Raw genomic sequence first — 26,494 nt, 5'->3', positions numbered from 1 at the left:
CTCTGTCTGTATTCTCTCTGATGTGGCTTCTGCAGGGTTTGTTCCCACTTGACATGCTTATAAAATATATCCTTGTGGTCCCCTGGTTTTACTAAAGGAGTGCTCCAAGCTGTTTGGGTCACCCCACCTGAGACAGGAGCTGTGGTGTGGAGCCTGTTCCAGCTGGAGCACTGTCATGCCAGGAACAGCTACACTGGAAAAAGTGTTTTGGGGTGATGAAAACTGTTTTTTGCACTGTTGCCTGTCATTCCTTTGCCACAGGGGTCTTCCCATTATAGATCAAGTCCCTAAGCATAAATATTCTATGGAAAAAAGGGCTCTGATTACACTGAGAGCACCTTGGATTTTAACAGCCTCTTCTTTTCTGGTCAGCTGAGCAAGGTATGCTGTGGTTTCATCTGTTTTTACTTATTGAGGCATCTTTCAGCGTGAAACTGTATTTTTAATACAAATGTGTAAATAATATAGGTAGAATACCAGCAACTATTGGGTGGGGGTTTTGTAATACAAAGTCAGTTTTTTTGTACACAACCCCCTCATGCTTCTAGTTTTTGTGTCTTTGCCGCAGGGTGGAAGTTGAGGGGGTGCTGCATGCTGTGACAGTTGGGCAGGGAACACATGTGGGACGAGATTGGCACTCACAGGGAGCTGGGAAGCACTGTGGTACTTGCATATTTGCCAGATTTCTGGGAAAAATTATCATTAGTTAAGCAATACTGATATTTAAGCATTCCTCCTCATTTCATAGCCCCACTGAACAGGAACAGTTTAGATAGGGCCCCTGTGTCAAGCTGTCAGCTGCTGCAGGAAGCTAAGGCATAATTTTAAATAATTTTTTCAGCCATCAAGGTGGCAAAGGCAGAAATACAATTTTCCAAGACATTATCAGGCCCACTGTGCAGGGAATAGGTGGGTTAAGGGTAGGCAGTAGCACAGAATCTCTGGAGCCTTGATTTCAGCTTCTGGGGGACAGGCCTTTTTCTGTATTTAAATTTTAGTAGGGCTAGTGGATAAAAACAAATTTCTGAGAGAGCCTTGGAGCAAACACATCTGGTGCTGGATCACTGCATGTACCCCTCCTTGACCCTGCTCCTTCCCCTGAAAAAGCCAGCTCAGAAAGAAGATCTGCTGCTGAAGGGTGTGAGGTACCTCAGCCCTTTTCCAAGACAGCAAAGCAGGTTCCAGCAATCCAGTTAACAGCAGCCAACATGCTTTGTGTTAATCTGGGCTTGAGCTGTGTGCTGGATGCTGGCCAGAATGTTCAGTACGTCACATAAAATGGTTTTTTTCAAGCAGTTCATTTGTTCCTTTTTATCCCTCGATTTAGAGGGATAAAGACCAGCACTGGTGCACGTTGTACTGGAGGGATTTATGTGCTCAACACCTTGGAGAGGTGCACTTGCTTCTGTCTTTTCTTAAAGGCAACAAGATGACAACAATTACATCCCACTTCTGACCTCCTTTAGGAAAAATTGTGTTTCCAACACGCTCAACACCCAGTTGTTAATATAAAAATTATTATTGGGGAGAATTTGTGTTTGGTCTGGTAGAATTTCTTGGCTGCAGGAAACTTCTATTATTAAAACTTTTTTTGTTTCAAATGGTAACAGAAAAAGCCAATATTTGTATGTGGTTTATTGAGATGGAACAGTATTACACATGCACATGGAAGAAAGCTGAACATTGTGGCATCAATATGATAATGTTGCAACGAGAAGTTGATGTTGAAATTAATTTATAAATATATTGGAACTCACTGACATGTTTTTCATAACACATCGAGATAAAGTGGGCAAGTTCCTGCAATACACTTCATTCTGGATAAACTATTTCCTATCAACAAAGCCACTTCATTTTTTTTTAACCAGACTACTCACAGTTCGGGGGGAGTTGCAAGCACTGCCTTAGCCCTGAGCTGTGTCTCTATGTTAATCATAAAATCATTGTAGAATTACAGAATGGGTTGGGATGGAAGGGAGCTTACAGATCATCTCTTTTCAGCCCCTTACACGGGCAGGGACGCAGACCAAAATGATGGCAGTGATTGAAATGTAGGACTAACCCAGGGCTGAACAGAACATGACCGTGTACAATTCCCCCACTTGGCTACCGTGTGAAAAGGACTGGCCAGCATCAACTCTGCCGAGGCTGCTCTGGGAACCCAGCAGGAATTACTCCTGTTTCAGCAGCGCCTTCATCACTTTCTGTGTCGTGGCTCCAGGAATGATGCTCGCAGCCTCCCCCCGAAGCGAATCCTTGAGGAAAGCCCAGCGCAGAACAGCCGAGAGCCTCCTTAAGAGAGACCGAAGGGGAGGAGAGAGCGTCTCCCTCCGGTGCAGCAACCCCACCTCCCGCTTATTTCATCTTCCTTACAAGGCTAAAGCCAGAAGCTTTCCCCTGCGCTGGATCCCTTAAAAGCAGGAGGATCCCGGTGGAGCAGAGCCGGGATGTGCTGACAGGGAGCGGGCAGGAGGCGCTGGCTGAGCCCTGGGAAATCACAGCACAGGAGCCTGGGGCTCTGCAGAGAACGGTGACATCCTTCCGTCCTGTGAACCCTAAACCAGGTGTCCAGTGATGCAGAGCTTCTAAAGAAACATGAAACCAAAGCCAAAAAGAAAGCACTGAGGGGGGAAAAGTGCAACATGAGAGGTAAATATATTTTTCCTTGGGCAAACTGAGATAACTGGCTGTGTTTTGTTTGAAAATTGTCATTGTAAGTAGGTGTCTGAAACTGCAGACTGAAAAATGCATTTATTAACCTCTGAATAAAGACTGGTCTGACTCTGACTTCAAAAGCAGCACTGGGTTAAAAACTCAGATCAGCAGATGAATTCAGGTGCCTCTGAAGAAATTTTGGCATTTCCCTTTAGGTATTCCCAGCTTAAACCTTTTCAAAAATCTACATTTCTGTTTTGCTTTCTCTGCTGTTGCTAGATGTTTTCAAGTAGTACTGTGCATGTTGTTTTGGGGAAAAAACGTGGCACAACCAAAACCTAAACTGAGAATATGTCTCAGAAAACTTGTCTCCAACAAGGCGTTTCCAATGCTCCCATACCCTTGTTCTTGCAATAGTGCCATTTCTTCAGAAAGGTCTGTGACCTACTGAGCTGGAATGTCTGTTGACATCTGGTTGAGGTTCCTGTAACTGGTATTTGGGGTTCTTTTTTTTTTTTTCAGTTTAATTGAAACAAGCTGAGATTGTTTGCAATTTCTATGAAGTGTTTCCATGCTCTGACTGTCTAGTCTCTCTGATGGGTGATTCTAGAACTGCCAAACCTGAATGGGAAAAGAGGAAACACCTTGAGAGTTCCAAACTGCAGCCTTTCTGTGGACCATGCTGCCAGGGATAGTCAGTGGCTGAAAGATGCAAGACTTTGCCCCTGTCTGTAAGGTGGACCTAGACAAATGTTTTGCAGATGTGACGCTACTGACTTCAGCATAACCGTGTTCTTGAGCTTCTGATTTACATCTTTGCAGTGCTAGAGGACTTACAGATGCTTTCATTTGCCAGCTAAAACGAAAAACTCGCCTGTGGAGAAGGGCTGCTGGGAGCTCTGATAGACCTTGAGGACAACCCCTGCAGATTCTGATCCAGGCTTTGGCTCAGCCCTCAGTCAGTGCACGCAGAGCTGCGGCTTCAGCAGTCCGGGATGGAGGTGCTGCGTCGCTCCTCGGTCTTTGCTGCAGAGGTGATGGAGGTTTTTGACAGGTCTCCCACTGACAAAGAGCTTGTGTCCCAAGCCAAGGCTCTCTGCAGAGACTACATAAACTCAAGGCTGATCCAGGCAGGTGTCAGCTGGAGCAAACCCGAGTACAACGCCCCAGTGCCCGGGGGCAAGCTGGCCGAGGTGTCCACCATACTGCTGCGACTTGGTGAGTCTGCCATGGGGAGAGCTCAGCTTGGGTGGAGTGATTTGCACCAGAATAAGGCTTCTGGAAGAGTCTTCTCATGTGATGATACTGAGGTGTTTCTTCTCTGCTTTTGGTGATCTTCCCTAAACAGCTCCTTTGCCTGAGTTTCCTCAGTCTCTCGGAGCGCTGCTCAGCACAGGGTTTCTGCAAAGTTGCCTTTTTCTGAGGACTTGCAACAGCTCAAAATCACAAAGCAGTGTAAGAAAGCCCAGCAGCAAACTGATTCTGTGTGCACAGGTCTCCAGCTGTGTAACAGTTCTCACAGCACTTAGAGCAGTCTTTCTCAGCTGGGTGTTTTAACTGGACTTGCAGTGTTTTCCCCAGAGTGAGTGACTTGATTGGCTCAATGCATCTGGCATCTTCTAGGGCACTGCTACAGCTGGCCTTGGGCTTCAGCAGTAGCTCACCCAGCTTTAATTTGGGAGTAGATGCTCAGAAAATGTGTTGTTGGAGATTTTATAAAAGCTGCTTTTTAATGACAGTGTGTTTAATTTTCCTTTGCCCACCTTAGTCATCAGCAAGACCTGAATTTTCTTGGTTTTTCAGGTGGAGCAGGAAGGAGTTGGTTGATGTTGTCTGGGATACACTGCCATTTGGTGCTACCTTCACAGCACAGCAGCTCTGGGGGCTTCAGGGAGAGCAATTTGAAGGTGATGCCTGGTGGCATGAAGATATGCTTTAGAGCTTGTACCAGGAGCACCCTTTACATGTTAACAGTTGCCTGGCCACTTGTTTTGGGTTGTGTAGCATCCTGTGTGCTCAAGTCTAGCTGTTTGTCATTTGGGAACCAACACCTTTATTCTTGGAAGCTGCTTCCAACATCCCTCTTTGCCTGCAGGCTGGTGTATTAGTTCACATCTGGCTGGAAACTACCACCAGCATTTGCATCTGATTTAATTACATCAGAGTTCAAACAGGTCTGATGAAGTTAGCATTAGCTGGGCCTAACAAAGTCAGGACCAGGGCTGGTGTTCCCACTTTCTCTCCTTTCTACCAGTTTGATATTATCCCAAGTTTATTTTTAAGGCACACCTGTGTTTGTTTTAAAGGACTTTTTTTTTAAAAAATCATTCTTTTTCACCTTTTCTCTTCTATGCTAATTTTACTTCTGGTTTTGTTTCCAGTGCTTCTTTGGTCTTTGGGGGAATTTTCTTCTTGTTCTGTCAATCTCACTGTCTATTTGTGCTCCCTTTCTTCTCCACCTGCATTGGGGGTTGAGATTTATGTGCTTTCAACCCAACCTTCTGTGGGTGGCCAGGAACATGTTAAAGGGCAAGCAGGTGGCTCGCTGGATCTGAAGGCGTCTCCTGGATTGTCCAGATGGAAATATTTGGCTGATAGTCCCAGAAACTTGGTGCCTTCTCTGAGCAAATGTGTTTGGAGAGCACCATGTGGTACCCATGCAACCAGAAAGGTGAGCAGTCCTCCTCATTAAGATGAAGAATAGTTTCCATCCCGTTTCTTTGGAAACTCCACTTGTCACATGGCCCATCCCTTTCTTTTCCCCTTTGTTGCTGTAACCAGCACGAGGCCAGCTGGTATCCAGCCACCTGCCAGGAATGCTGATCCTCAGCCACTTCCTGAGCAGTGCAACAAGCAGCACCAGTTTTTTCCTTCATGGTAGTGCTGAGAAGCCTGTGGAGATGGGAAATTGGAGTATTTCCTAGCCCACTTGCACGCAGAGGCTCTGGTGAACTGCCTGGTGGGCCAGCAGAAGTCCTGGGCACAGGCAATGCTGTTGGAGGTCACAGGGAGGGAGACTCCATCAGCTCAGTGAGGCTTAGTGGCTAATTAGTGCAATTAATGAGTCAGACATGGTAAAACCTAATGGTATAGCCAAATGAGGCACCCCAGACCAACCTGCTGTGTCTGTCCTAGGCCTGGTTTATCTGAACTTGTATTTCCTCTGGCCAAGGCCCAGGGAGGTGCCCTTTGACCACTGCAATGGGCTTCTGCACATGGGAACTGCTACTGCTGCCCTGCTAACTCCTCCATAATCACTGGAGAAAGGAGGAGAAGCCCCCAAATTGCTCTAAATATTGCAAAGTTGGGCATCAGAGCAAGGACACTGGAGACCAGCACCAGTGTAGAGGTCCTGGGGCTGCTGGGGCAGGGAGGCTCTCCAAGCATGGGAATGCTTTCCTGTGCTTTCCTTGCCCAGATGCTCCTGCCTGCTGTGAGCCTTGCTGCAGAACAGGGCATATGTGCCTCCAACCAAACCCTGATCTCATCTGGGGCCTCCAGGAACTGCGTGGTAGGAGTTGGAGCTGTGGCAGGCCACCAAGTGCTGCTCCCAGGCTCCTGTGCCTCCCTCTCAGCTAACCAGGGCTATCCCCATTTCCTGACATTCACCAGGAAGCCTGTGTGCTGCCTGTGAGGAGAAAACAGCTGTTGAGTAGTCCAAGAAAGGTTTCCTCTTATCAGGGCTGACCATGTGTTGGCAGGTTTCCTCCTTCTGTCAAACAGGGACAATCCCTTGCTCAGAAAGGGCTGGGAGAGCTCAGCTGTGGAATTCTGGGTTTTGCTTGTGTTGAGTGCCAGATTAATGAATAAAGGATCAGTAGCTAATGGCTCTATAAAAAGGTCCTGATTGCAGTGGCATCTTCCTTTTTACCTCTCATATAAATGAATTTTGAGGACGATCAGTTGCCCTCTGGCTGGGCCAAGTCACCTGGGTCTTGCAGTGGGATACAAAGCTGTTGGGATTCCTCTTCCTCTTCCCAGAGCACCCTTGTGCAGGAGAAGAGCACGGTGTGTCCTAAGTCTAAGCTAAAAAGGGCTCTCTCTGCACAAAGGGGCTTGGCCCCATGTGGTGTTTGCATTGTGTCCTGCTCCTAGAGCAACTGTACAACCTTCATTAAATATCCATGAACCTCTACAGAGAGAGAAATCCCTTGGAAACTGGGCTTTATTAATTCTACTACTCAAAAAAATGGTTTGTTTTGCTACAAAAACAAAAGCTTACTGTTGTTTCCCAAGCTCCATAGCTCAGTCCTTTAGGACAAGGTTCTTTGCTTGTCCTTGGTGGTTTTTGTTTTGGTCTTCAAGCTGGCCTAACACCTCCTGCCATTTCCCAGCTGGGCAGAAAGCACTCTAGGGGTGAAAGTCAAGTACCCTGCTGCTGAGCAGCAGGCCATGCAAATGAACATCTCTTTAACCATTTCGAGGGGAGAAAGAACTCCAGATTGACTCTCAAGTGCCTGTGTGAGCATAAAATAGCTGGCAGTCTCTCTGTTTAATTAATGTTGTGCAGCCCTGGGTGGATCCTTGGCTTTCATCAGCCTTCAGCATTCTTGAGTCACTCTCTTGCACTTGAGGCATTTTTGTACAAGCCTGATGAGGTGCTGAGGAAGGGCGTATCTCTCAAAAGCTTACATGGATGTACATGCCTCCTTCTCACTTCTAAATAAAATGACATGGCTTTGCTTATCTGAGGCCTGTCTCCTGTGGTGGAGGAAGGGCAGGCAGCCAGCCTGGGAACAGCATTTATATCAGGGAGTGCTGCAGCCACACCACGGGTACAGGCACTGCCTGCCTCTGCTCCCTTTAGGAGTCCCAGGGTGCAGATGGATCGTAGCAGCAGTCCCTGCTGGGGAATAATTAGCACTGACTCCATCATTGCAGAAGGCTGATCAATTGCTTTATTGTACTTTATTATATTATACTGTGAAAAACGTCAATCACTGTTTAAAAAAAATTTTAAAGTTTAACAGTAACAAAATGGTTATAAAATAGTAATATAATTAGAGTAATTAAAATTATGACGATTAGGACAATATGAGACAATAAGAACAAAGAGTTAGGGACAGTCCGGGTACGTCTTTCTGGGCAAAATAAGCCTGAAAAAGGACCCTTATTAATAGAGGATTAACCCTTAAAAGCAATAGCCTGTTGGATATTCATATACCTCATACATGATGCATAACTCCCATTCAAGCAAAGGATTCTGTCTGGTCAGTGTCAGCTTCTTCCTCTGAATCCTGATGGTGTCTTCAGGGCTGAACAAGGCAGGAAAAAGTTTGTTTCTTCTGATAAGTGAGCAATAAATTCTTTTTTTCTGAAAGACTTAGGTGTCCTGTGGCTGCTGTCTCAGTAGGAGTACCTCTTTTAAAAAAAGTATCTTGCATAGCATAGTTTCTATTTTAACATTCTGTTATAACCTAAAACTCTATTTAACACACTACTTAAGAAAATGAATACAGCAAAACTTTCTAACCTAACACATACAATATTAATTTTAATATTTGTGAAAAGCCAATTATAAAATACGCACATTATATATATATATTTGTATAAAATATAAAATTTTTCACAATACTATGCTCTACTATTCAGAAAAACACATTGCCCTTGCCAGACAGTCACGACACACATGGATCCAATTGGTCAATGAATCCAAAACACCATCACCAGAGTCCAATTAAGAAATCACCCTTTGCTAAACAAATCTCCATAACACATTCCACGTGTGCACAACAACAGGTGCAGCAAGTGGAGATAAATATTTCTCATTCTTTCTTTGAGCTTTCTCACAGCTTCCCAGGAAAATCTTGGGAGAGAGCTGTATATCTCTTTGTTCAGAGGATATGTGATTACACAGATAGTGGGAATTGCATCTCAACAACCCTAAGCACTTTGCTGCCTGCCTAAACTCAGGTGGAGCTGGGTGGGGAAACTCTTTGCCTGACGGCGTCCCTGGAGTGAGCCCAGCTGTGACCCCTCCGTGGTGGGAGCAGGGCTTGGTGCAGTGTGTCCTGCTGTGTTGAGAGCTTTGTAACAAGCTAGCTCCAAGCTAAAGGTCACAGTAAGATTAATTTGACCGAGGTAGAGAATGAGGGGAGTTGCCATTCCAATTAAACTGTGTCCTTGGCCCACGGATGAAGAAATGCACAGACACAGGTGGTGGAGCGGGACAGCCTGGGAAAGTGGTAAGTAGTTATACCAAAACAGCACGTAGATAGCTGATAACTAATTAGCCAATGGTGAGCTGGGATTTTGCACTATGCATGAGCTAATTAAAAGGTGTATAATAATTGGCGATTCGGGAATAAAGACGAGACTTGTCTATCATCATATGGTGAGCGAGTCTTCCTTCCCCATCACTGCTGAGCCTGGCTGTTTGTTGGCAGGGGATGAGCTGGAGTACATCCGGCCCAACGTGTACCGGAACGTGGCGCGGCAGCTGAACATCTCGCTGCACTCCGAGACCGTGGTGTCCGACGCCTTCCTGGCCGTGGCCGCGCAGATCTTCACCGCAGGTACGGTACCCACACGCGCCCCAGCAGGGCTGCCTGCCAGGGAGCAGGATGGAGCCACCCCCTGTGGGAAATGGATTCCAGCTGGCGGCCAGGCACCGGTGGTGCCCCTCAGGGCTCTGAGGTACACCACTGGTATTAAATTCTGTTTAATATTTTTGTAGACGACATGGATGAGGGCATCGAGTCCTTCATTAGTAAATTGGCAGGTGACACTAAGCTGGGAGCTTGTGTTGATCTACTGGAAGGAAGGAGGGCTCTGCAGAGAGACTTAGGTGGGTTGGATGGATGGGCAGAGTCCAGCAGCATGAAGTTTAATAAGTCTAAGTGCCGAGTTCTACGTTTTGGCCACAAAAATCCCCTACAACATTCAAGCTGGGGACAGTGTGGCTGGACAGTGTTCAGGTGGAAAGGGACCTGGGGGTGCTGGTTGACAGCCAGCTGAACATGAGCCAGCAGAGTGCCTTGGTGGCCAAGAAGGCCAATGGCATCCTGGCCTGTGTCAGGAATGGTGTGGCCAGCAGGAGCAGGGAGGTCATCCTTCCCCTGTACTTGGCGCTGGTGAGGCCACACTTCAAGTGCTGTGTCCAGTTCTGGGCCCCTCAGTTTAGGCAGGATGTTGAGACGCTTGATCACGTCCAGAGGAGGGCAACAAGGCTGGAGAGGGGCTTGGAACACAAGCCCTGTGAGGAACATTTGAAGGAACTGGGGTTGTTTAGCCTGGAGAAGAGGAGGCTCAGAGGTGACCTTATTGCTCTCTACAGCTTCCTAAAGGGAGGATGTAGACAGGTGGGGCTTGGTCTCTTCCACCAGGCAGTGACTGACAGAACAAGAGGACACAGTCTCAAGATACATCAGGGAAGGTATAGGCTGGATATTAGGAAAGGTATAGGTTGGATATTAGAAAAAAAATTTCCCTGAAAGAATAATAAAGTACTGGAATGCTCTTGCCAGGGAGGTGGTAGAATCACCATCTCTGGATGTGTTTAAAAAAAGACTGGACATGGCACTTGGTGCTGTAGTCTAGTTGAGGTGTTGGGGGATAGGTTGGACTCGATGATCTTAGAGGTCTCTTCCAACCTCATTATTCTGTGATTCTGTGATTTGTAGAGAGTTCTCAGGGCCCGATAGAAGGCCCACATAGTATATGTTTGTGTATGAACTTTGAGACAAGAAATGTTGATTTATAAATGCCATGGAATAGGGTGGATATTGTTGAGAGAGAAATAGAGCTAAAAAAATTTCAATAAATAGCCTTACAAATAAGACTAAATAGACCTATGAAAGATGCATTCTAGTGGGACCCACAAGGAGTAGTTTTAGATGATTGGTTTTAAGGCATCTGTAGCATGGTGTGGTAAAAAGCTGATAAGCCAAAAAACACTTACAATGTACTGTAAATAGGAAATAGTTGGTTTCTGATTGTGATAGTGTGAATTATAACATCTGTATTGTCTCACCCTTGTCATGAGACTGAAAATGGAATAAAATTTTTTAAAGCACTTCTCAGTTGCCCCATCTCTGAGTCAAGAAAAGGGTGTTATCCAACACCTCTCTCAGAGCAGGCATAGCCTGCAAGGTGGGGCCTGCTTTCTGAAAGGGCTGTGGGCAGTTTGGCAGTGTGCCCTGCTTTAATGATTTAATGAGAGCTCCTCTCTGCTGTCTTCTGGCAGGGAAATGGCCTGGGTTGTAATATCCTCCCGGTAGGTTCTGCCTGGTTCTAGAAGGCACCTCCTGCCCTTCCTCGTTAGGAGGTGGCTGTTACCTCATTGCAGAGGGAGGTCACTCATTCCAAGCTTCTTTGCTCACCACTGGCAGCTGCAGAGGATTCATTGCTTGGGAGTCTCCCTTGTTCCAGCTCAGGCTGCTGATGCTGGGAGCCAGAATCAACTCATCACAAGAGAGCTCCTCTCCTCCAGGCTTCCTTTCCCACAGCAACACCCAGAGTTGCAATGAGACCTGCTGCTTCTCCTTTCTCATCCTGGGGAAGTCTTGGTCCTTAAGGCTGTTCCAGATGAGCAGGTGCTTTGAGCTTTCTCTCTGCTTAGATGTGAATATTCTGCTGCTGCTGTTAGACTGGTTCCAGAGGTGATGGTCAGAAGCAAAAGTAAGCCCTGTGCTGCATTCAGCTTTTCCTGAAAACAATCCCTGCTCACAACTGGAAGAGCAGCCTGTGGGAATTGAGGGAAGAGAAGCCTTTTAGAGGGATTTAGGTCAGGCAGGTTCTGACATGGTTACAGGTTTTCTGCAATGTCTTGTTGTGTTGTCTGTGGAAGGGATGGTAGATGTTAAAGATTGGAAACAAAACCAAAAAAAGAAAAAAAAAAACAAAGAAAGCAACTTGCTAGCAGCATAGCAGTGTGAAACCACTGAAACCAGTGACAATAGCATGGAACTGTCACAGGATGCAGGGACTCCTGTCACTTTGGCAGGACTTGCTACAGGATAGAAGTCCAGCTTTCAGTTGTACTTTCAAATAGGTGACCTCACTCAAAACCTTTTAATCCTCACAATCAGCTGTGCTTCCTTATCTGGAACCACTGACACTCTGGAGAAGCCCTGACATGCAGAAGGTCTGGAGACCTGTGGTGGAGAGCACAGATGCTCCCCAGAATCATAAGGGATGGCAAAATGGATTTCTGAGAGGAACTGCCCAAGCAGGGCTTCTGGCAGTTTGAGCAGGGCAGATTTCACTCCCTGGGTTAGGGAAATTGATGCTGTGCCATTGGAAATGGTGGGGTTGGACTGTGTGCCTAGTACTGCAGCCCTCAAGAGCTTGTCTTTGCACTGGGCTGGCTTGGGAGGGCCTGTGAGCTCAGCAAGAGCTGGGAAAACATGGCAGGAATGTCCCAGTGTGGCTGTGTACAAAGTGCAGGTGCCCTGTCCTGTCCCTTAGTGCTGAGCTTTACTGCTGTCAAGGCTGACAGAAAAACAACAGTCCGGCTGGCAGGCTCAGGTGCAATTTGCATTTCAGGTGGTCTTAGGTGACTTCAGCTGACGGCACTGGGAGAGGGCCACCTCCAGAGCTGGAGGGACACAGAGAGCTAAGCCAGAAGGGCAGGAATGCTGCAGGTGGAGCTCTGCTGTGATGCTGCATTGCCATGATGCTGGGGAGAAAGCCTGCTGCCTCCTGGGAATCCTGCTCTCAGTGTATATTGACAAATTCGTGGAGAGCTGCGTTTTTTTGGTGTTCTTCAGCTTCTCAGCTCAGGAGCCAAATGTGTGGGTAGTTTCAAATTAAAGTAGGAATCATATCTCATAGTTCTAAACCTGGGTTTTCAGGGTATTAAGAATAGAATCTGGACTCAGCCCTCTGGGGCTGACAGTGCTGCCCCTCCTCTGGAGCCACCCTGCTGCAGAAATGATTTCTAGTGTGCTGGGTGATAGTGTGAATTATAACATCTGTATTGTCTCACCCTTGTCATGAGACTGAAAATGGAATAAAAATTTTTAAAGCACCTCTCAGTTGCCCGATCTCTGAGTCAAGAAAAGGGTATTATCCAACACCTCTCTCAGAGCAGGCAAACCTTCCCAGAGCTCTCCATGTATGTTCTTAATTCTTTCTCATCTCTGCTGGGAGCTGTGCATTTAATTGCTTTTTTCAACTTACTGTAATTTCTCCTAGGTAGAAGGTTGCTGAGTGGCAGAGGGGTAGGAGCTTGCTGTTTTTTAACATCTCTAGATCCCACTGCAGTCTCAAAACTCAACATTTAACAAAAAATCCAGCAAATTGGAGTTGGCTGTAGCAGCCAGACGTTCATTCCTTTTTTTTTTTTTTTTCATACTTCAGAGGAAAGAGGCTCTTATTGAGCAAAGGAAACCAGACACTCAAGTTCAGGGTGAGTTTTCATGCCAATTACCAAGTTTATTAAGAAAACAGCTACAGTCTGACACTACAGTGCTTAGACAGCTTGGGGAGCCCCACTAGTCACTTAAAATGCCTTTCCAGCAAGGAAGCAGGGGATTTTGATCTTTTTTTTATGGAGAGGTTTTCTCCTTAATCTTTTACATGTCTATCTTCCACATTCTGGTCTGGTTTTGAGTCTTCACACTGCAGCTCTGTCTGTGCTCATTTCCTGTCCACACTGTCTGCAAGTCTCGACTAAGCCCTAAGCCCGTTTCAATGCCTCTTCTTCCAGTGGAGAAATTTTCACTAATACCCAATCTAAACATCCCCTGGTGCCATTTGGGGCCATTTCCTCTTGTCCCATGGCTTGTCATCTGGGAGAAGAGACTTTAGGCTCAAGCTGTGTTTTGTTCCCCTGTTTCCAAACAGCTCATTAGTTATTGAGGGTGAGGTGAGCCCACCTGAGTGGAGCAAGCCCTGCAGGGCCCTGATCTGCTTTTGGTGATAAAGGATCTGCAGCACCATATTCTCTGTGAAGTTACTCCTGGTTCTCCAAAACTGCTCTGCAGGCAGCAGGAGACATTCCCCTGACTTAACAAGCTTTGGTTTGGGGCCTGGCTAAGCTGACATTTTCCTTACATTTTAAAACAAATGCCAGAAGGAAGAGGTCACCTGGTGGAAAAACAGTGCTAATGCTGCATCTGCACTGGGGCAACCACCAGGATCAGTCCAGGCTGGGGATGGGCAGATCAAGAACAGCCCTGGGAGAAGGACCTGGGGGTGCTGGTGGGTGAGAGCTGGGCATGCCCCAGCCCTGTGTACTGGGACCCAGAAACCACCAGTGTGCTGGGCAGCAGGGCTGGGGGAGATTGTGCCCCTGTGCCCCACTCAGACCTGTCTCCAGCACAGGAAGGAGCTGGAGCTGCTGGAGAGAGTCCAGAGGAGGCACCAGGGTGAGCAGAGGGATGGAGCAGCTCTGCTGGGAGGGAAGGCTGGCACAGCTGGGATTGTTCAGCCTGGAGGAGAGAAGCTCCTGGTGACCTCTCTGTGGCCTCCAAGCCCCTGAAGGAGCCAAGGAAGCTGGAGAGAGACTCTTTCCAAGGGAATGGAGTGACAAGGGGGAACGGCTTCAAACTAACAGGTAGTAGGTTTAGATTAGATATAAGGAAGAAATTTTTCCCTAGAAAGGTTAGGCCTGGTACAGGCTGCCCAGAGCAGCTGTGGCTGCCCCATCCCTGGAAGTGTCCAAGGCCAGGCTGGATGGGGCTTGGAGCAGCCTGGGATAGTGGAAGGTGCCCTTGCCTGGTAGAGAGTGGAAAAAGGAATCTGTTTTGAGACATCTTAGGATGCTTGGAATGTGTGGTAGGGGGTGGCTCAGACCCTGCTGTGGTGGGGTGGTGCCCTGGCCCTGTACCCCCACCCTGCAGTGTCTGTCAGCCCAAAAAACTGCAAATCCTACATGGGAGGAAGGCCCAGGATGGGCCAAAGCTTCAAGAAGCCTGACCACGAGGCAAGCACGTTGTCCTTTGACCCTACCTTCATTTTGGAGTTTTAATTCACTGGAACTGAAGTTAGTAGCTATATGTCTGTTTTCCTGTATCTTTCCTCTCTTTCTGTTTTTCTCCCTTCTCTTTTCTCATGGAACGTGACATTGAATGGGTTTAAAGGTTTTCTATGTTCAGTGGGCCAAGTCTATGCAATGGTAAGCTGTGTTGTGTTGCATTTACTCTTTGCCAATGTTCCTTAATTTTCTGTAGTTTGCCAGCAAATTTTCACATGGATTTTTTCCTCTTGAGAATATCTGCTTGGGATTTTCTCCTTTGAATCCATCCAGAGCAAAAGACCCTTGGTTTTAACCCTGGGATTAAGTGACTGGGGTGTAACACTGCCAATGGCAGGGGATTGGAATGAGATGAGATTTGAGTTCCCTTCCAACACAGACCATTCTGAGTTTCTCTGAATGCTGTTAGAAATGCATCCTGCTGCTCCCTCATCACTTAGGCCTTATGGCTTGAGCTTCCTGCCTCGTGCTTTTCTTCTTCCACCCTCTCAGCTTTTCTCTCCACCAAAGTTTGTTGTGTCTGGCTGTATTCTCCCTGCTGCTGAAGTGTAGCAGTGCATGGTGGTTCTTTAAGGTCTGATTTGTGAGCAGGGCTTTGATGCTGAGTGGAGCAGAGGGAAGTTTATTTGAATAACCTCAGCTTGTGTGGTGCCCTGAGACTGCACAGTTGTGTCTCATGGCTTCTTCATCTCTCCCCTGGGGCAGACAAGCTCATATGAGCAGGAACACTTTCAAGAGCATTCCTCTCCTGCTAATTCATTTTACCCTGGGCTCAGCAGTGTTTACATACCTTCAGCTCCATGGCTGGCCGAGAGTGAAACTTGAATTTCTTATTTTTTATAAAGCCTTCTAAGCAGCCCTTCACTTTTTCCGTATCCTTTTGTTCCATGTCTGTGAGCAGAGCTTTCTCTCTTTTGGTTCCTTTTTGGAGCAGCTTTCCATTCCCTGTTGTTGTTAGCTCCTGTGCATGTTAATCCACGCAGTGGGAAGCTGTGAATGGATTGTCTTGCTTGGTGATGAGTGCCTGTTTCACCCAGCGTGGATGACAGCCAGGCCTTTTCAGGAATTTGGAGCGAGCCAATGTGTTTTCACTTCTCATGTGCACTGGGCAGATGCAACTCCAGCTTATGCTGGGATGTATCACAGTAGTGTCACTTTGAACCTGGCCTGGATGTCACAGGGGACAGAGGCACTGCCCTCTCAGTGACTGTGCTCCTCTGCCCCTGCCAGGGGAGTCCTTGAGAGGGAAAAGCTGATGGAGCTGGTGTCCTGGGAAAGTGCAGAGGAGGGCTGCTGGGGCTGGGGGGTGCTGGAGCCCTCCTGGGCAGGGGGCCCAGCCACAGGCATGACCCAGGTGTTGGAGGTGCTGCTCTTCCCTTGCTTCCTACAATATGAGAAGAAGAGCACGAGCTGTGCCCTGCTGGGGTGAGTGAGAAGCCCAGCAGTGGCAAGGGGACCTCGGACAAAAGGGAATCAGGAAGGGATTTCCTCCTCTCCTGCCCCATGGACTGACTCTGCTGGTAACAGGAAAGGCAGACTGAAGGATTGGTTTGACCCCTTTGGGCATGCTCTGGGAGGAGGATGTGACCCCTGAGCCCTCCACATCCATCACCATTATAAGCACTGACCAAGAACTCGTGTTCTTTCTGCTCCGTGTGCCAGGGAAGCACTCCCCTCGTGCAAGTCCTGCAGCAGGAACAATCTTGGCAGAGAAACTGGAGCTGAAGGGCTTCCTCTCCATCCTCTCTGGACTGATGCACCTTAGAGCAAACTGCTTTCCTGTGTGCTGGGGAAGTCTTGGCTCTCTGTCTTTCACAGGCTGTGGATACACTTTTCTTCTGTTGGAAAGTGAAACTTGGGTTCAAAACAAAACATTAACCAAGACTGGAGCTGTTTTTCTGTAGCAGAGTGACTTCAGTCCTGTCAGTCTTTGTTACTGCCACGTAAATATCTCAGAGCTAATGGACTTGCTTCAGATATTTGAAGAGTGCTGTCAGCAAAAGCTTAGGAGTAAGCCAGTGAACTCTTCCCTGGAATTTTGGGTAACTTTTGTTATATAACTCAAGATGCAGAACGAGCACATTTCTGCAGGGATGGAGAACTGTAAAAGTGACTTATACTAAAGCTGAATATAAGCCTGCTGAGGCTCTGGTGCTGAATTTGTCATCAGCAAGGAGGGTCACCCCTGAAAGCCTCTTTCCTTGTGTGGAATGCCCTGACCTGCACTCGGACAGCCTCTTCCTTGCAGGGAGAACCCCTCTGTCGAGTCTTCTGTGGTTTCATAGCCTCTTCCTGGCTCGTTCTGCTGGCTGTCATGGTGACACACAATGTGAGAAAGGCAGATAAATCGTGTGAATGCCAAACAGGCAGTGAACTTCCTGAGTGACAGCGCCCGTGTCAGGGACACTGCGGGGTCTGCTCAGTAAATAAAACCAGAAGAACAGTCACTTTAGCTACATTAATAACTTCCTCTGATCTCAGGGATCGTTCTGGGGAGGACAGAGTATCACAGAGCATTTGAGAGCCTCACAAAAGGTTCACCTGTAGATTTTTTTTATCTTACATTAGTCATGAAAAATGGGGTTTTTTGTAATGCTGAATGGATTTTCTTCAGTCTAACAAGGGTGGGAGCAATTACAGTTCCTGTGGCTGACATTTAAAGAGTTCTCTAAAGTTTAGTTTTTTGTTTTTTGGGGTTTTTTTTAAGGAAAAGCAAACAGTTCCTGAAAGTGTTAGTGTGAATGTTCCTTTTGAAGCACCAAGTGCAAGAATTGTGGAAATGCTCTGAAATCTGCCTGTTTTCTAAAGAAATATAGGGCATTCTGCTGCTATGAGAACTGCTGTGAGGAGGCTGGAGCTCCATCCCAGAGCTGGTTCAGGCTACCTGGGGATCTGAGAGTGCAGTGAAGGAAAGAGGGAGATTCTTTACCCCATTTAAATTGTATTTTTGCTTGCTGAGCACATCCAATTTTCTAATGGTGTGTTTAACCCCTCCTGATCCATAGATCTAGTCACTGCACACATCTTCCATCCTCTCACCTTGCCGCAACCCTTCAAGAACAATTCTGTGTGGTTTTTAAATATTAGAACTTCACCAGGCTTCTGACTATGTTTGGGAGAGACTTTAGATAGATTCCATAGGGACCCAACACTGCAAAATACTTCCCAGTATGCTTGATAAATATGGATATTACAGATAATGAAGTAAATTGTGCAGCAGTAGTTCTGCATGGCAGCAATAGGGTTGTGTTTCCAGGTCACTGCTCCTGAGGAAAGCCTGATGAGGGGCAGCTGACTGCAGTGTTTGAGCATGGAGGATTTATGCCTGCAGTGTTTGAGCATGGAGGATTTATGCCTGCAGTGTTTGAGCATGGAGGATTTATGCCTGCAGTGTTTGAGCATGAAGGATTTATGCCTGCACTGTTTGAGTGTGGAGGATTTATGCCCAGGAGTGTTGGTGGGGCAGCCCCCAGGAGCTTGGCTGGTACCTAGAGCTGAGCTGACATGGTTATTGCTGACACCAGCAGGAAGATCACCACTGCTGGGACAACTTTTGGGGAGCACCTGCTGCAGGCAGGTCAGCCTGGCAGGAAGGCTGTCTTCTGGGAGATCAGAGCTGGCTGGCTCTCCCACCCTGCACTGTCTCCAGTGAGGTAGCCCAGGCAATGTTAAGTAGGCAGTGGCCAAATCCTTGAAGCTGCCTGTTTTTTAGGTGAGGCCTGGTGCTTACATTGAAGAGGACACCAGCCCTCCTGAGTACAAGTGGAGGGGTGGGCACTCTGCTCTCTGGTGAGCAGTGACAGGACCCAAGGAATGGCATGAAGCTGTGCCATGGGGGTTAGATTGGATATCAGGAAAAGATTCTTCCCCAGAGGGTGGTCAGGCACTGAACTGGCACACCAGGGAATGTCACAGCCCCAGAGCTCCAGCAGCATTTGGACAACGCTGTCAGGCACAGGGTGGGATTGTTGGGGTGTCTGTGCAGGCCAGGAGCTGGTCTCAGTGATCCTTGTGGGTCCACCCAGCTCAGGATTATATGACTCCTCTATTCTTGGCCCTGTATCTTTGCCTCCCTTGTTGCTTTGGTGCCATTCTAGAACTGAAGATGCTTATCTTGTATGCTTTGAGTATCACATAGAAAAAAACAGGAATGCTTTGTCTAAGGGTGTTTAAGCTTTATATTGAAGACAAAACCCCCAGGCTGTTCAAACTATTTGAATTCTGTCACCTCCTGTGCAGCATGTGCGTGGCTGAGAGGCAGGGCAATACAAAAGATTTCCCCTATCCCAGTGGTGCCTTTGGGCTGCTTTTTCCCCAAAGCTGTGCAGCCATTGCTGAGAGTCAATCAAACCATACCAAGCTCAGATTATTTCATTGTGCTTCTCCATGTGGAGAGTTTTCCCTAATTCTGGTCCCCTACCATTTCTTTCATACAGAACTGTGGCTGCACGCAGGCAGTATGGACACACCAAATGAAGGAGAGTCATTCCTTTGGTTGTTCAAGACTGAACTGAGAGTGTGTGTGTGTGTAAAAAAGAGTGTCCTTTTCCTCCCCACAGGCATCACGTGGGGCAAGGTGGTGTCTCTGTACGCCGTGGCAGCAGGGCTGGCTGTGGACTGCGTGCGGCACGCGCAGCCCGCCATGGTTCACACCATCGTGGACTGCCTCGGGGAGTTCGTCCGCAAGACCTTGGTGACGTGGCTGAAGAGGAGAGGAGGCTGGGTAAGAAGTGCTGCGTGTCTCATTGCACTTGGTTCTGTGTGTCCAGACTGGGAAATATCCCAGTTGATGGAAGTGAGAGCGCGCTCTCTGCAGCTTTGCGCAGAAAAAGGCTGTGTGAGGTTTCTCTTTCACAATGCTGTGGCTGCTCTGTCCTGCTTACACTTCATACCGGGGCTAAACTTACAAAACTCTGTTACTGCCTCGTGGTCCCAGCCTCAAAACCATCAGTTATTCTCGTCTCAGCTTCCTGCATAGCTGAGACAACTTCTTCTTCTTACTCTTCTTCTTCTTACTCTTCTTCTTCTTACTCTTCTTCTTCTTACTCTTCTTCTTCTTACTCTTCTTCTTCTTACTCTTCTTCTTCTTATTCTTCTTCTTATTCTTCTTCTTATTCTTCTTCTCATTCTTCTTCTCATTCTTCTTCTCATTTCAGTCCTGACCCACCAGCACCTGTTGTGTTCCTGACCTTCTCCAGAGCTAGCAGCCAGTTATAGTGGGACACTGTAGGGGTCATTCCTGTGAGGCACAGGTGTCACTATCATATTTTCTGGAATAATCCCTTCACCAGGATTTCTCTCCTGGGAAGCTGAGAAGCCTCGGAGAAAAAGGAAAACAATATTATCTCATTTGCTTCTCTTGTGTTTCGCTGCTTTGGAATGTGGTTTGGAGATTGTTTGTCCCACAGGTGCATGTTTGATTGGTTTCATGTGAATTGTTTTGACTTGGTGATCAGTCACAGTCCATCTGTGTCGGACTCTGGAGAGTCACGAGTTTTTCATTAGTTCTTTTCACCTTCTGTCTGTATCCTTTCTGTATTCTTTAGCATAGTTTTAGTATAACATTCTTTAATATTATATAGATCATAAAATAATAAATTAGCCTTCTAAGAACATGGAGTCAGATTCATAATTTCCTTCCTCTAATGGGGTCTCAGAAAATACCACACATGGGCACAGGTTGCCCAGAGAAGCTGTGGTTGCCCCATTCCTAGAAGTGTTCAGGCCAAGCTGGACAGGGCTTGGAGCAGGCTGATTTTAGAGGAAGGTGTCCCTGCCCGTGGCGGGGGGTAGAACTGGATGATCTTTGAGGTTTCTTCCAACCCAAACCATTCTTTGATTCTGTGATAGTCTTGGCTAGCTGTTTTCTAGAAACTGGCAAAAAATGAGGCCTGCCAGCTTAATTCTCATTTCACCTCTAAGCACTGGATTTCTTTGGTCTCTCTGTACTTAATGTGAGCATTGGTTCCTGTGGAGGATCATTCATAGTAAGAACTTTATCTTGGTGCTGTGGCATAGCTAAATACCTTTCCAGTGCCCTCCCCAGCTGACTGGAGAGACTGGCTGGCTGTGTGAGTGGCTGGCAGCTGGGTGATGTCTGTATGTACCAGGAGGGACACAGACAGTGCTGGGATCCTCTCCTCTAGCATGCTGCTGGGCAGGTGCTGCTTGGGGCAGAATATTGCCCTGTGGCACCACTCAGCTCCTAGGACATCTTGTTCCCAAGGCATGCACTCTTTCCAGACTGAGCCACAGCAGCAAATTTCCTCTTTTCCAAGAGGTGAAATGTATTCCTAAGCTGTCAGGAAATGGTCAGGCTCCTCACCCATACAGAACTGGAGAGAGTGGGTGTCTTTTTCCAAACTGAGTGTTGCTCCTTTGTGCTGAGACTCCCCGGCTTTGTCAGTAGCTGGTTCAGTTCCCTGATTCCTTCAGGAGTGTGAAGAAGAACTGGAAAAGTACCAATGTTCTGATTTTGGATCCCTTGCACTTACTAAGTACCAATCCTACCTTAAATCATCCTTCCCCTCTCTAAAACTGAGTCACCTGGAGGCCAGCTGTCTCAGGGAACTGTTTGGCTGGGCTAAAAGCACCTTTGATTTGAATGCCCTGATCTGTCTCATTTTGTGTTCCAGAAATTAATTGTGCCGAGGCAGGTGAAGAGGATATCCTGGAATTAAGTGACATTGTTCCTGCCTGTGAATGCCAGTCCCTGCCTCAGTATCATCTGAGGCTTTCTTTAGCTGCATACCTGTAGAGCTGCTTGAAATGTATTCTCTGAAACTTTTTCCCCCCTAAGGTCTGCTTTCATTAAAACAGAGCTGTTGTGTAGGAAAGCATCTCTTTCTAGTTTCCAACTATTTTTTCTTTTTTTTTTTTTTTTTGTAAAACTTGCATGCTCTGATAAGCCAGCATCTTGTTTTCATTTTTGTATTGCTTTGTTAGAGTTCAAAACAGAATGTTTGGATAGTTCCAAAAGGATATTTTTGGAAAATTTGTTGCATAGCAAACAAGCTGCAAAACCCATCTTCAGACCAGCACTTACTGTATGTAGGGTCTTAGGATCCAGGGAATGATTGGTATCTGATTCTGTTGATTCAGAAGGTTGAATAACTGTTTTATTAAATCTATACAATTTTACATTAATACTATATTATATTAAAGAGGTAGTATAGTAAAGAGATACTAAAAAGATACTAAAGAATACTAAAGAAAAACTCGTGACTGTCTTGAGACAGTTAGGACACAGTTTTGACCTAATTGGTTAATTAATATAAACAACTATTACTAGAATCTAATTACTAAATCCCTTCAGGTAAACAATCTTCTTAACACATTCCACATGTGCAAAAACAACAGGAGCAGAAAATAGAGATAAGAATTGTTTTCTCTTTCTCTGAGGTTCCTTGCTGCCATTCCCAGGAAACACCCTTGGGAAGTTGAGCCTGTTTGCTCTCTATGAAGAGAGCTGTGGCTACAAGCACTGGTTCTGTGCAGCTGAGGAGATAAATGGCTCCTCCTGCCATCCATCCCTCTTTAGATGGACAGCACATTCCCACTGGAGTTGCTGAATCCATGCTGATTGCTCTTGGGACCTGGCCCTAAGGAAGGGAAGGAACTTCAGTGCCCCTCACCAAGCACAGTTCTGTGAAGGCTGCTGGGCTGCTCTGACAGCAGCTCTGGGCTGTGAAAGGAAATGCTTTCCCTCTAGAAACGAGGGCTCCCTTCAGTCTGGGGAAAGGCTGCTGATCCCATCTTGTGCTGTGCTTCCCTGAATGTTCTCCCTCCTGATCTAGGCACTGCAGCAAGGAATTTCCCAGCCTTGTTCACTCACAGGCCAGACCAAACAGCTCTTTGGTGGAGCCCTCTCACCCACTGCCAGCCTAGCTGGTGGTGGTTTGTCCTGGCTTGCCATCCTCGTTCACATGGCCCCCATCCCTCACTCATCAGCCTAGGCTGAGGCCCCAAGAATAACCCCCATCCCCTGTGCTGGTCCAGGAAAGAAACCATGGAGATTTTGGAAAGGCATTTGAAGTTCTCCATTCAGCAGCAGGTTCCCATGCTGCTTCCATAGGGTGGAGAGGACTGCAGAACCAATGCAAACCTCACATGAAGAGCAAGAAAGAACCTTTGAGGCATCATCTCTTCCTGGGAAGAGTTTGAAGCCTCAGCAGTGGCTTTACAGTACTCTTTCCAGTAGTGGAATAGAAAGATTTATTTTTTTTAGCAGCATTTGCTACAAAGCAGTGTAGGTGACTCGAATTTGTTTGAACAATTCAGATAGAATATCAAACTGCCATTGCAACAGCTTATCAGTGCCTGACCAGGCAAAAAGCCCTAAGTGGCTTTGAAGTTTTCAATTCCACTGCCTTATCAGGTAGGCCTGATTTGGATAACAACAGCTGAGGCAATTGTTAAACAGCTGAGCAATTTTGCTTATCTAAGCAAGCCCCATAGAAATTTGTAAGTGCTTCTGAGTGCAGCTGCTCCTGGTTAGAGCAGTGAGGTCATTGCCTTTGGGAGAACCTAGCAGGGCTTTGAGGAGTTCATTTTCTCATCTGGCAGTTAACCCCTACCCATACAGCCCAGTGGGTATGGGCCTTGTGCTGGCTCCCAGCAGGCACTAAAGCCCATTAGAGCTTATGTTTCTCAAGGATCAGCTACCCTAACGTGTGTGTTCAGACCTGCAGGGCATGACTTCTCTCAGCTAAAGGGACAGTTTGACACCAGTGTGTTTAAAACATGGCCCCATGCAGGCTGCTGGAATCTGACAGGTTGAGTCCAGATTATTTTCAAATTCAGATGGGGTGAGTGTGCTGAAAGTATTGAGGGAGACCCACCTTACTTTCCTCCACAACACAATCGATACCTGTAAGCACTGGTACCACATTGCAGCATCTTCTGCTGTCTTGGCTCTGCTTGCTGTGTTTGCTCGTGTTTTTCAGCTAGAGGCAGCAGTATTTCCACACCTTGGTGCTGACTCAGCTCTCTCCTGTCATCCTGTTCCTTCCCATCACGGCATGCTCTGTATTCCTTCCTTCTGCAGTCTCTGCTTGTCGCTTATTCATGAGCTCAGCTGCTCCTGGTGCTCCCAGGGGATCAGCAGTGTGAGGTGACACTGTGCCAGCCTTCCAGAGCTGGTGAGCAAGGAGCTGCTGGAGTGTTGGGAGGCTGCTGGCAGCACAGCTTTGGTCTGTAGATGATGATGGGGCTGGTTAGTGTGGCTGTACCCGCTAACCAGGCTCTGGTATTTGTCCCTTCAGCCCCTTTTTCCTTTCTTCAAGGTTGGTCAGGCAAGGCTCATGCATGTCTTGAGCACAGGCAGAAGGAATAGAGAAGATTATTGGAGCATTCATTGTCTCTCATGCCCTGTTTTGGGGAGGAACACCTGAGGGTTGAGAGTCCCACTCCTCTGTGCTTGGTCAGTGAGAAACTTGTGTCAAAAGGCAAACATGGAAGACTGCTGAGCTAAGCTTGTAAAGAAAAAGCTTTTGGGGCTGTGAACATTTGCCATCCTTGTGATGTGATTACTGTTCCCAAAAGCTGTTTCTGAGAACCCCGTGGGGTTGATGTGCTAACAGTGCAGCCCCTGTTACACAGCCACACTCCACATCTTGTTGTGCTGGGCTGGAGTTTAACCAGAACTCTGTTATATCATGGGCAAAGCTTTTAATTTTGATTCCTGCACCAGAAAATGCATTTTTCTCTCTACCTCTGTTCTATTCACTTCGCCTTCTCAATATTTTCTATTTTCTCCTTTCCATGCCAGCTGAGAGCTTTTTCTATCAATTTGATAGGGTTTTTTTTATTATTTTTTAGTCATTGCAGGCCAGCTCCTCATTAATACTTGAAACTGGCTACCCAAGTGATCTTTAACTCTGCCCCACACATCGGGGAGGCATCTCTGCTGGCATATGTACTTCCACAAACAAAGCTACAAAGCTTGCATTGCTTTAGATTTAAACTGGAGGTGGCTTCCTTGAATGCCTTCCAAAGAAAGCATTAAGGCAAGAGAAAACGTACAAGCAACTTGAGCTGATATTAAACAGGACAACCTCTGGGAAGCATCTGGCTCTACAGAAAAGGATGGGAATGCTGATACTGCCGAGGCTTCCTTTTGAACAGGGAAGGAAAATTGTATTTAGCTATCCAAAATGGGCAGTGCTGGGTAATCTTCCTGCAGCATTTCTTTTCCCAGGGGTGGCTGAAGAGGGGGACACTTTGGTGGGAATTAGAAAAGTGTATTTTTCAGGGCTCTTGGGCCTGATTTAATAACTGTCAGTGTGTAGAAGTGTCAGAGCCAGCCCCTGGTGCTGCAGCAGGGCTGGTGCCATGCCATGGGCTGTGGGGCTGGCACAGCCTGCAGAAGGGGCTGACCTGGCAATGGCAGCAGTTGCACTGGCAGTAAATGTCAAAGAAAGAAGCTGTAAAGGCTGAGGAAAGTAAATGCATGTTATCAGGAGTCAGCACAAGAGATTTTGGTGCAGTAGCTCAATCTTTTTGGCTGGGCATAGTCACAGATTTAATCCACCTCTCATATGAGGTGTTGAAACAGCTGAACAATAACCTATGCAAGTTGTACTGGGAGTGTTCCAGGAAAGATAATACTTCCACAGTGTTTTGACAAAATATTTTTTGGATCTATATAGCACATGCCAAATGTTTATCAACTACTGTATAGCATGTACTAGACCCAATTACATAACTGATTCAAGCTTTGGTCTTTTATGCTGTGACACTGAGTTGCTCCTTAGGGTTCAAGTGCCAGGTGCTCTCTCAGGGTCTCTCTGACAGTATCTCTTCTCTCCTCATTAGGCAGACATCACAAAATGTGTGGTGAACACTGACCCCAGCCTTCGCTCCCACTGGCTCGTGGCTGCTGTTTGCAGTTTTGGTCACTTCCTCAAGGCCATCTTCTTCGTCCTGCTGCCTGAGAGATGAGTCTGAGCTGCCAAGCACAACCCCCTTGCCCCATCTTCTCTCCCAGTCCAGAAGCAACAAAAAGTAACTGGAGAAGTAATTCCAGACTGGTAATGGCAATCTCTGAAGAGGAGGAAGAGAAGAACTGGGACAAAGAAAAGGCTTGTTCTCCTCTCCCATCAAGAGGGAGCAGATGATCAACCACAGTCTCCTACTTGCAGCCACATGAGCCTCTCTCACCATTAATCCTTCCAAGAATCTTCCTTCCCTGGGTGTCCTGCATGTGTGGCCAGGGTGCAGCTGGGACTGTCAGGTGGCTGCTCCTCATGGCTGTGTTGCATGATTCTGCTAGCACCAGGCAGAGGGGAGGAGGAAGGGAATACTATTTGAAATGGGATAAGAAAATAGGAGAGGGGGAGAGTCCCTCCTTCCCTCCATGTGATTTCCCTTTCAGTCCTCAGACTTGCCTTGTGTTGATTCTTGTTGTTACATTTGTGCTTAAACTTCATCTCCTCCTTTATCCCTGATTCACTTGGTGGGCTCTGCCCCAGCACAGCATGGTGGGTTTTAATGAGATAAACCCAAGTAATCTGTCAACAGATTGTCCCTGAGATGTCTTGGAGATGGGTCTGAGTAGCTGTGAGAGGGGCAGGATGAGTGAGCAATGTGTGTGTGTGTTGTTGACCCCTCTTACTGCTCCCACCCCAGTCAAACAGGAGAGCAGGGGGCAATACCTTCAAGCAACGACTCAGGATGGAATTTCATCATGAAGAAAAATGTATTTTCCACTGAGATTCTGTCAGAGCTAAGCATGTGAGTAGGAAAGGCTGGGGGGCATGGGCAGAAATAGGGAAGCAGCGAGTGATCTGGCTGGCATTGTAAAAGCAGTGAGCTGTGCTGAAAGTAGCTGATGTATGTTTCTCCTTTAATCTCTTTGAAGTACAACTTGTAGTCCTTCTTTGTGGCAAACAATAAAAGAAAATAAGTGGTATTTCACTA

General features: G+C 47.0%; 1 protein-coding gene across 1 annotated transcript; it reads left to right on the top strand.

Moving 5' to 3' along the window:
• The first annotated feature begins 2,362 nt into the window (after positions 1–2,362).
• BOK (BCL2 family apoptosis regulator BOK) lies at positions 2,363–26,494 on the top strand. The gene is made up of 5 exons (XM_064435717.1): positions 2,363–2,649; positions 3,512–3,873; positions 9,042–9,170; positions 19,135–19,298; positions 25,391–26,494. The coding sequence occupies exons 2-5, from the start codon at positions 3,651–3,653 to the stop codon at positions 25,514–25,516; spliced, it is 642 nt and encodes a 213-aa protein (XP_064291787.1). The 5' UTR covers positions 2,363–2,649; positions 3,512–3,650; the 3' UTR covers positions 25,517–26,494.

Source organism: Passer domesticus, chromosome 11, assembly GCF_036417665.1.
Source record: "Passer domesticus isolate bPasDom1 chromosome 11, bPasDom1.hap1, whole genome shotgun sequence".
NCBI classification, from domain to species: domain Eukaryota; kingdom Metazoa; phylum Chordata; class Aves; order Passeriformes; family Passeridae; genus Passer; species Passer domesticus.
Note: the sequence above shows the minus strand (reverse complement) of the source record. Positions and strands in the feature narration are given on the sequence as shown.

Excerpts from the sequence above, each read along its gene's own strand:
- BOK (XM_064435717.1), top strand. The coding sequence starts at position 3,651 with ATGGAGGTGCTGCGTCGCTCCTCGGTCTTTGCTGCAGAGGTGATGGAG. Across the intron at positions 9,171-19,134 it reads CGCGCAGATCTTCACCGCAG|GCATCACGTGGGGCAAGGTG; the intron begins GTACGGTACCCA and ends TCCTCCCCACAG. Across the intron at positions 19,299-25,390 it reads TGAAGAGGAGAGGAGGCTGG|GCAGACATCACAAAATGTGT; the intron begins GTAAGAAGTGCT and ends TCTCCTCATTAG.